Below are 11057 nucleotides of genomic sequence, written 5' to 3'. Positions count from 1 at the left end.
CCATCAAACCAGAGCAACGGGAAAGGAAGAAACCAAGACACCACAATTGACCCAGAATTATAAAGCAAAAAGAAAAGAAAAACAGAGTAAAGTTGAACCAAATGTCCCAAGTTTATAAAATTGTGTACCATTAGTTACTATTAACGGTAACTAACCGCCACTTCAAAAACTCTTCTTAATTAACTGCGATTCCCCCCGCTTCAAAAACTCTTCTTACTTCCTCGTACTCGTTCAGAAGTAAACCTTTCACTCGGTTTCTCTCTCGCTCTCGCTCTCGCTCTTCACTCTCAAGTACCAACGGCAAGAGTTGGTGCTTGGGACCCCCAACACGACGATTTTCTCTCCGTATCGCGGCGCGGCGCTGCTCTTTCATTTTGGCGCCGGCCGCTACCAAATCTACGCCAAAGATCACAGAGAAAAGAGAAGAATTCCACACTGAAGAATAATAAAGCATGGCAGATCCTAGTGCCATTGTACCATACATTGACCCGTACGATCGCCCATTGACCGACAACATCAATTTCGATTTCATGAACGACTCCACCCCCACTCTTGCCGATTTATCATCGTTTGCTCTACCAACATCTCCCGATTTTGCGGCAGTTGAGCATTTACTCGACGTTGACCCCTCTGAGGATCCGGCTGCGGGGGATATGCGCGATGACTCTAATAATAGTGGAGCGGGGAACAAGTCTCAGGCGGCGGGCCCCTCGGCGAGTGCCAATGATGGAAATGCGAGGCCGCTTTTCGCTTGGCCTGTGGCACCAATCCCATTTAATTGTAGCTGTTGCCATGTGCTCAGAGAAATCATTTACTGTAATGGTATTTTTTTGTACATGCGAATTTGTTTCAACTTGGTGTTGATATATATATTTGAAGTTGCTGATCAAGGTAATCACAGAAATCTGTCCTATATATATTTCCTGGTTGTAGGGACCAATACCAAGAAACTTGAGATACATGGAAGACTCGGTATGATCTGTCATGCTGTTCTTGAGGATCTGCAAAATGTTAATCGGAATTCTTCGAGCAATCAGTATCAGATGTTTGAGTAAGATTTTCAGTTTTTTTTTTTGTCCTTCTAATCATCTAGGAATGGGTCGATATGCCCACTACTTAATGGGTGGAATGAAAATGATTCGTATTTTAACTTTGTTTAAGCCATGAGATAATTCTATAAAATTATTCTGATCGATGCTATTTCCTTGGCCCTTTTGAGAATTTCCGCATTCCTTTTTTCTTTTTCTTTGGAAGTCATATATGCATGGCAGTTTAACCAAACCCTGTATCTTGAGACACAGACACACAAGCATACAGTACATTAATTCTGTTAAGTTAGTCAGTGAATCTACATATTGTTTCAATTAACTTCCACAGATTGTTTTGGAGAAGATGAAAAGTTTTCATTTGTATCTTTTATTTTAATCAGTTTTTGTAAGAAAAGCATAGAGGACGTCAAGCAGTTTTTAATGAAGTACTGTTTGGAGCAAAATATAGCGGGCTATGTTATGGTGCCAGATCCGTTAGCGACTTATTATGAAGCCCTCTGTGTTGGACTAGAATGGGACGATGATGATGTTCTTCTTGATGACTTGAATTTTCAACCATCCCCTACGAATTCAGGTTGGTAATTCGCTTCGTACGTACGTGCTGCATGCCTTGTGAATATAATTAATTTACCATATGCATGCATGTAAAATTAGTAGATCACTACAGACGCGGTTAATTCATCATCATCAATATGTTTGTAATCTAGCAAATTCACTTGGGTTTCTTTACGCGATACTGCGTTTCTTGAGCTTTCAATGGATATATCTCAGGAGGAGCACGTCCAATGAATGAACCAGAGGCCACAAGGCCGACACATAAGGTTTCCCTTGCAGCACAGGTTGTTGCCTCTTCAATATCCCTGATCTGATCTCATTTTCTAGTAGTTTTCTATCCTGATTCCGATTTCTATGTAGTACTGCAGAGGGAAAGAGCGGGAAAGTTAACGCTAAACGAGTTGGGCCGTTACTTCAATCTTCCTATAGAGGAAGCGGCCAGGAGATTGAATCTGTGCCCAACTGTTCTGAAGAAGATATGCCGGAGAGATGGAATGAATCGATGGCCTCACAGAAAGGTTTGTGCCACTGATCACTATATATATATATATATATATGAAAAATTCTATACACACTCTTCTCATTATGATCGATAGAAATTACTCGTACAAGTCACAAATAAATAAGTCTCCCAAAGTCTTTATAAAAAAGTGGATTTCACCTTAAAAAATGTAAAAAAAGACCTATTCTTTAATATTAGGGAGACTCACTTTTTTATAAATGATTTGTATGAAGTTTGTCTATTTAAAACTTATACCTATCATTACTATTCTTTTATATATATATATATATATATATATTGATGAATGCATGCATGCATGCAGGTTAAAAGCCTGCAGAAGCAAATATCAAGTCTGAGAGCAAGTTTAGAGTCAAATATCAATGCAGAGGCAAGAGCAAATGCTCGAGCTGAAATTGACAGACTTGAGCAAGAACTAACCAACGTTTGTCGTGGGGTTACATTACGATGATCACGTGAAGAATATTGTACTTTTGTGCTTAGATCTTGGAAATTAGAGTTCTCCAATTTTTGCATCTATGAGAGGCTTTTTCTTTTTGTGTTATTGGATATAAAAATAATGCACTTGTATTTTTATTTCTGATTGAATATTATATAGAAGTAATGGGGGGGTGGGTGGGTTAATTAGGCTCATGTACATGAATAATTTTATTATGTAAATTATCTTTGTATATATATAATTTTGACTTACTCTCCCCGCCTTTGATCGAATTGGGAGTTATTCACCAAATGTTTAATTAGTTTGTTTAATAAATAATTGCTTGCTTGTATAAACTTGATCACTGGACTAGTATTTAAAGTTAGTATAACCTTCTTCTTATTATTATTTTTATAGGATTATCTTCTAGTACTCTTGAATACCATATGGATGACTATATTTGATCCAGAAGCCAACTGATCAAGGCAAATCTGAAGTGCTGGGATGCAAATGAATCATCATGCCTTGTTGAATTGGATATATTTATTAAAAGTTAAATAAATTAATTGACTTAATTTGTATAATACTAATTAAGCTTGTTTATTCACTACAAGAAAAAGAGATTTTTCCGGTGATAGGAAGTTGTCAAGAAAAGCCCTAAACTCACTACAAATAGATATTTCTGGCCATTTTTCCACCGTCGGAACGTCGTTGCTAATGTTGAGTCTAGAATACGAATTTCCGACGTTTTGCCGGGCAGTCGAAAAATATTGAGTATGATATTGTGTTGTCGGAAAAAGGCCTAAATTTCACCACAAAAACACATTAAACCATGGGTAATCGTCGTTGGGCTGAATTTTTCTATCGATTATTTTGGCAGCAAATAAATATTTGCCGTGATATCAAGCGCGAGAAATAAGTTTTTGCGTCTATATCTAATGATGTAAATAATTATTTCCGGCTAAGTTTTTTTTTTTTTTTTGAGAAACAAGAAACTTCATCCATTATGAAGGAACTATTTCCGGCTAAGTTGGATCACAGGAATTAGTTACATATTCTAAAAAAAATTCCTGGTGAATTATTGTCGCCAGAAATAGTCATTTAAAAAAAAAATTACACTAAACAGAATGCATGAAAAATACAACACACATTCATATTATAGGCTTGCTATGTTGTTCATGAGATCATTCATAAATTTTCAAGCAGAATTTGAGTCCATATGCATGCATTTGCACTACAAATATACTCTTCTACAAAATTTAAAAAAACAAAAACATTTTACTTGAACAAAATAAATGCTATAAAATAAAGTTCATAAACTGTAAAGTGTATAACCCATTCATGCAAAATAGCGCAACAGATTTGAAGACCTCAGTCATTGGCTTACATCCAGCTTGAGTTGTGGGAACAACAAAACTTGCCCCAACTGCTCTAACACTTTCACTCAAGGGGTTGTAATTTTAAAAGAATCAAAAGAACATAACATCAGAAATGTCAAAGAAAGCACTTGACAAAGAATCTGTACATACAAAGACCCCAATTATATGAAAAAAACAACAAACCATATTATGAAGTGGTATATTGTTCATAATTCCACCAAGGCACCCCTCACCAAAGAACTCTTGATTAGGGGAAAACCCCAGATTATATGTTAAAGATTATAAAAACTAAAAAATTGTTCAACAAAATGGTAAAATATGTATATGTAGTTTTTTTTATAATAACAAATTGGTAAAATATGATAAAAGATAAAACTGGTGACATCAGTTAAGAGCAAATATGATGAAAGAAAGACTTTCTATGAGGCTAATGTGAAAATTGCCTCCCTAAAATTCATGAACATGTTTAGACACTAAGCAATACAAGTGTACATGTGTGTATACACCTTTAGTCTGCTAGTTGCCGACCTTTTCACATCTTTCATTTTCCATCCAACTCCAATAGATGACTAAAGTAAGCTGTATAAGAGAAAGAGAAAGTTGAAGAAAAAGGCATTCAAAAGATGTTAGTCACCACAACCAAGTAAATATAAAATCAACACTTCATAAGTGGCCTTGAATCTAAGACCTCTCCCACATAAATATGAATAAAAACACTGTCAAGTGTATATGATATAATTTGTTCAGCATATAGATTCTGTATCGAGTATGCAATATACCTGCAATCGATCCAGCAATTGATATTACACAATTTGAATTGTATAAACTTGATGGGACTTGAACAATTAAGTTAATATATCTTTACTTTTATTATTATTTTTACAAGATTATCTTCTACTCTTAAATATGGTTTTTTTCTCCTCTAAAAAAATTCATTTTATTCTTAAGTCGATGTGGAGAACACATTATCCACATAATTGATATTACACGATTTGATTTGTAAGACTCAAATTAGTAAATTTTTTTAGAAATTAAATCCTGCAAAATCAACGATATGCTGTGTGTACTACACACTGGCTTATTAATAAAAATTTTCACAAAAAAGAGAAATATTTTAGTTATAAAGAAATTATATAAAAGTAAATTCATAGACTAACGTGGTTTCATGTGGTACGTTAGATTGTAAAACTACTTTTATTGTAAAACAAATTTAACGTCTCATATATGTGAAGTCATGTCAATTTGTAAGTTTATTTTTATGAGACTTATTTGTGATTGTAGTATTTCTCTAAAACAAATATGATCGTTCTTAGAGATGATCGTTTTTCTTAACCTGAAAGCCGCTAAAAGCCATATATGTTTTATAGTAAATTTCATGCAAGCTGCTTCAATCGATCTTTCTTTTCTTGGGTGATCAGAATATAGATGCATGAGAAGTTCTACAACCATAAAAAGATTTCACAAAAACAAACTTACAAATTGACGTAGTTTCAATGATACGTTAGATCTAATTTACAATAAAAGTAGTTTTACAATTTAATGTATCATATCAAGTCACGTTACTTTGTGAGTTTACTTTTATAAATTTTTTGTGACTAAAGCATTCCTCTATATATATTTAAGCTTTTTCGAAAAAACCTAGAGAGTCGGCTAGCAGTTTATGAATGTCTCCGTGGTGGGCCTGATCTTACTGTGGATCCTTGTGAATTGAATTTAACTTAATAGTTTTTCTCTGCAAGCAGTTTCACACGAGACCTCACGCAAATTAGTCTTACTGTCAGATTTGGGCGAGGTTCCACTTTCTAGGTGCATTTCATATCTCATGTTGTATTGACGTTTTTGCATTTCATTTATTTTTCTTTCAAGTAATAAAGAGAAAATTTATAAACTTAATATCACTTTGTCTCATTTAATGAGTTTGATATTGCTGCAGTTGTAGTGTACGTGGGGGAGGTTTTTACAGACCCTCACCAAAGGACATAGGAAACAGTGGGTGCTTGTGATAGATGGCTCCATTTCGGAGTCACGGTCAGAGGAATTATCTAATACTTTACTTGCCATAATAAGCTTCTGCTCTTCATAAATTGATGAATCATCATTTGTGAAAAATTAAAAAACACACGATGGAGAATATCTAGGTATTAACTCAATGGCTAGATATTTCCTTGTGAGTATTGATCTGCATATCTGTTAACATCCCCCAGCAAGCTAATGGGTGAGACACACACTTTTAGCTTGTCTCTAAGTATCATAAATCAAGTAGAAGTTAGGGTGCAATCTATTGAGTAGTGGGAATATACTGAATTGAAATATCTTTTTGCATTACTTTGTCATAGATGGAGTGGTAATCAACCTCGACATGCTTATTGCGAGCATGAAAGATAGGGTCTGATGCCAATGAAATAGCTCCGAGGTTGTCACACCAGATAGTAAGAGTGTTGCTGAGTGGAATTTTAAGATCAAGAAATAGCATGTGTAGCCAAAATAACTCAGCTGTGACAAGGGCAAGAGATCTGTATTTAGCTTTAGTGCTGGAGTTGGAGACAATTAGCTGTTTCTTTGCACTCCAACTAAGGAGACAAGGTCAAAGAAAAAAAGCATAGCCAGTGATAGATCTTCTATCATTGGATTTTTTGCTTGATCCGAGTCACTATATGCATTCGGTTTAAGGGAGTCTTTGCCAAAATATAACCTTTGAGTGATGGAACCTTTGAGGTAACGCAGGACTCTCTTGGCCGCTGTCTAGTGTGTAGTGGTCGGGTTGTGCATAAATTGGCACAACTAGTTCACAGTGAGGTCGGGTTGTGCATAAATTGGCACAACTGGTTCACAGTGAAGTCTATGTTAGGCCCTGTCAATGTACAATATTGTAGTGCTCGAACCAAGTGATGATATTTAGTTGCATTCTCTAAAGGGTTACCATCATATTGAGACAACTTGGTGCCTCCAGGAGTTGGACTCTTGGCAGGTTTGACTCAAATCATTTTGGCATGATCAAGACTCTTAGTAATGTATTTGGCTTGTGAGAGGTAAAGTTCAGCTTCATTTCTATGCACATGAATGCCAAAAAAGAAACTTAAGGGCCCGAGATCCTTCATGGGAAATGTTTGCTTCAAAGAAGAAATCAAGAAAGTGATAGCTAGCGTGCTAATTCCAATCACAATGATATCATCCATATAAATGAAAAAGAATATATGAATGTTGAACTTCTGAAAAATAAAAAGGGAGTAACCAACTTTTGATTCAATGAACTCAAGATTCAGAAGTGTGCCTGCCAGTTTGTTAAACCAAGCTCTAGGTGCTTGTTTAAGGCCATATATGGCCTTATTAAGCTTACAAACAGGATGTGGGAATTGCTTGTTGATAAAGCCAATAGGTTGCTTTATGTATACTTTTTCTTCAAGGATTCTGTGGAGGAAGATATTGGATACATCCAATTGCCTTATTGGCTAGTTAAAATGGACTGCAAGAGCCAAGATGGCTTTACTGGTTGAGGCTTTGACAACTGGGCTGAATGTTTTAATGAAGTCAATGCTATCCTTCTGCTAAAAACCCTTAGCCACTAATATTGCCTTGAATCTATCCACACTTCCATCAGCCTTTTGCTTTACTCGAAAAACCCACTTGTTTATGATGATGTTTTTGTTGATTGGCCTAGAACACAAGGTCCATGTTTGATTGGCCTGAAGTGCTCTAAACTCTTCTTCCATAGCTTGGCACCATTGAGGAGATTTTACTTCCTGTGAGAAATTTTTTGGTGCAGTAGGTAGGGAAGTGGAGTGAAAAACTTGTAGAGGATGCTTGGTAGAGTAGTACATGTGGTATTTTGAAAAGTTTTTGATTTTTTGAGAGCCATCTTGAGATCTGGTAACCATTGACTATGAAGGATGGGCAGAGACTGAATTAGATTGAGGAACTGTGTTATCAGTTTGAGTGTATGGTTCACTGTCTTCAGTTGCAATGACAGGTGAATATGAGTTGGATGCTTGATCATTGGATTCCAATTGTTCATCATTAAGAGAAGTGGGAGAAGGTGAATCTTCCACATTTGAATCAACAAAGGAAACATTAGAAGGAATGTGCAATTGTGAGTGCTGATGTAAAGGACTTCCTACATGTGAAGTGCAAGTTGCCGGAGGGCCAGTGTCTTTTGATGAGTGCAATGCTTGAGAGGAGGTCCAATCTTGAGTTGGAAATGAGTGTCCATCTTAAACAACATGTCTACTCATGATTATTTTGTGAGACACTAGATCAAGACATCTGTAAGCTCTGTAACTGGAAGCACAACCAAGAAAAATGTACATTTTGTATCTGTACAACAGCTTGTATTGATTGTAGGGACGAATGAGAGGAAAAAATGAACACCCAAAGACACTAAGAAGAGTGTACTCATGTTGTTTTTTAAGGAACTTGGCATAGGGAGATTGATTTTGCAATACTGCTATGGGTAACCTATTAATGAGGCCGACATTAGTGTTAAAAACATCAACCCAATATTTTGAAGGGAGTTTTGATTGAGCTAGGCGAGCTAATTAACTCAGTTTCTACTATGTGCCTACGTTTTCTTTCTACTAATTCGTTTGCTGAGGAGTGTAGGGGCATGATAGCCTTCTCATGATGCCATTGGATTCAAGGAATTTAGTGAACTGGTTGGAAGTGAATTCACCTCCTCCATATGATTGGAAGGTTTTAAATTTTGTGGCTAACAAATTTTTAGCCATACATTTGAATTTAATGAAGCATTCAAATATTTATGCTTTTGAGAGCAAAGGGTATGTCCAAGTGAATTGAGAGAAATTGTCTATAAAATTCACATAATATTTGCAGCCATTATTAGAAATAATAGGTGAACTCCAAAAATTAGAATGCACTATTTCAAGAGGTGTGGAGATTACATTATTTGATTCAGAAAATGGAAGAGATTTAGCCTTGGCTAGTTGACAAGATTCACAAAAGGAATTGAGTTGACCAGACTGAGTAATAGGTAGCTGAACAAGACTCTTTATTTGATCAAAAATAAGGGAGAAAGGATGTCCTAATCTTCTATGCCAAGTGGCTGAATCTATTGCGACTCTAATGAAAGTTGTGATTTCTTGGCTTTGTTTATTGACTGGGATAGGTAGATTGGATAGAGTCTACTTTACCCTTACAAAAGAGTCTGGCCTGTGCATTTGTGCTTCACAAAATAGTGGGAGTCAGTCAAAAAGAACCAGCAAGATTTGTTAACACAAAATTTTTGTATAGATAATAAATTTGCAATAGCAGAAGGGCAATGAAGGGTGCTACTCAATTTAAAGGATTTATTGGAGTTATGAAGCACATTGGAACCTTTATTAGCATTAGACAAAACTATACCATTACCTACTGCAATCTTTTCATCACCTTTGTATGGTTCTTGAAGGGATAAGTTTTCCAAAGCAGTTGTTAATGACTGTTGGCACTGCTATCTGCCATGGAAGCAAGCTGGGTTGGTGGACATTTGCCTTGATAGGTAAAATTCATACGTTGGTAGCAGTCTAAGGCTTGGTGACCAGTTTTTCCACAAATTTGGTAGGGGGCTCGATTGGTTGAATCACCATGAAAGGGATTCTTGAAGGAGTTGCTGATGTCTGGTCTTTTTTGGTTGTGTTTAAAGTGATTTCTATCTTGTCTTGAAGGCTTCCCCTTTGTAATGAGAACCAGAGTGCTTTGGTTTATGAGAGTAGAGTGCAAAGTTACCTAAATCAGTGTCGGAAGGTTGCTAATTTCCTAGTAGAACCTTGAAGTTGAGAAGTTCTGCTTGAAAGTCTTAAAATAACATGGAGAACTCTCGGGTGGCAAAGTTGAATGATGTTATGAATACTGTGTATGCAGGGTTGAATCCACCAAGAATGTAGGAGATATATCATCATCTTCTACTGGCTTTCCCATAGCCATTAGTTGATTAGACCAGGACTTGGCTTGACCAATATATTCATAACAGGTTCGAGAACCTTGTTGTAATGCTTGAAGTTGGTGTTTTAGGTTAGCAACTCTAGATCTTGATTGAGATACAAAATTAGAAGCCAAAGATATCTACACTTGTTTTGAAGTATTTTATCCAGAGATGGAGGACAAGACATTCTAAAAAAGTGTGGGGAGATACTAGTCTTTTGTTTGCCATACAGTGTAATCCAGGTTGAACACGGTGGTTAGTGTTTCAAATTCATCATAAAAGAATTGGGGTGGGCATGGTTTTGAGCCATCAACAACGCTCATAATTTCATGGCTTATGAGAATGAGCAGGAACTGTGATACCCAGTTCAAATAATTTGATCCATCCAATTTGGTGGAAATGTGGTGTGTAATGCTAGGCAAGATGAAGGTGGTTGTGGTGGGTGCACTAGATGTAATATGAGAACATGATTCCATATTCAAAGCAGGATCAGAGGAGCTATCCTAGGAGAGCTCTGATACCATGAAAAAAATGAAAAGCACCCGATGGAGAGTAATTTGGTTTTTGCATAACAGAATTAGTATTGCATTGATTCTAATTTTATACAAAGTGCAGCGTACAAGAATATGAAAATATACAATCATAAGAGTAACTATGTATATTCTAGATCATGTATAGCTTAAAACAAATCTAAGTATTAATGCAGAAAGTCAATGGTTGGATATTTTCTTGTGAGTCTTGATATGCAGTGAGGTCCTTTGATTAGAGATGTTGCTTGGATATAGAGATGAAGTGATCTTGTTGTCATAGCTGACGATGGAGTGTTAATCTGCATATCTGTTAACAATTTGCACTAGTCAACCCTAGTCTTGGAGGATCCGCGATTAGAATTTCCCTTTGTTCATTCTTATAGATTTAAGTTCAACTGCGAGTACAAGAAATTGAATTATTGATTGCTCTATAACTGAAATAATTTACTATTTGAAAACTAAATAAGAAAGCAATTGATTCATGCTCTAGTTTATTGTCCACTAGAAAAATAAAAAATAATAATGGGTGGCTTTAAGAGAATCCCTTACTCAGAATATGGATGTTTACCATTCAGGAAAGTCCTTTTGGCACCATGTTAATTGCATCACTTCTGATCGATTACTTTTTTTTTTTTGTAAAGAATGTCCATAGGATCTTCTACTTGAAGAATGCTAAATACTCCATTCAGTAG

The 11057-nt window shown here is 36.0% G+C and overlaps 1 protein-coding gene across 1 annotated transcript; it reads left to right on the top strand.

The window, feature by feature from the left end:
- Positions 1-373: 373 nt before the first annotated feature.
- Positions 374-2647, top strand: LOC108982295. Its single transcript, XM_018953625.2, has 6 exons — positions 374-822; positions 934-1051; positions 1430-1623; positions 1821-1888; positions 1973-2122; positions 2429-2647. Exons 1-6 carry the CDS (start codon positions 453-455, stop codon positions 2573-2575), a joined length of 1047 nt encoding a protein of 348 aa, XP_018809170.2. The 5' UTR covers positions 374-452; the 3' UTR covers positions 2576-2647.
- The last annotated feature ends 8410 nt before the right edge of the window (positions 2648-11057 follow it).

Source organism: Juglans regia, chromosome 3, assembly GCF_001411555.2.
Source record: "Juglans regia cultivar Chandler chromosome 3, Walnut 2.0, whole genome shotgun sequence".
NCBI classification, from domain to species: Eukaryota; Viridiplantae; Streptophyta; class Magnoliopsida; order Fagales; family Juglandaceae; genus Juglans; species Juglans regia.
The sequence above is the reverse complement of the archived record's forward strand: the minus strand, read 5'-3'. Positions and strand labels throughout refer to the sequence as shown.

What these genes read in the sequence shown, in the direction of transcription:
- LOC108982295 (XM_018953625.2), top strand. Translation starts at nt 453, where the DNA reads ATGGCAGATCCTAGTGCCATTGTACCATACATTGACCCGTACGATCGC. An exon ending in ACCATCCCCTACGAATTCAG is followed by an intron (nt 1,624 to 1,820) that starts GTTGGTAATTCG and finishes GATATATCTCAG; the next exon opens with GAGGAGCACGTCCAATGAAT. An exon ending in ATCGATGGCCTCACAGAAAG is followed by an intron (nt 2,123 to 2,428) that starts GTTTGTGCCACT and finishes GCATGCATGCAG; the next exon opens with GTTAAAAGCCTGCAGAAGCA.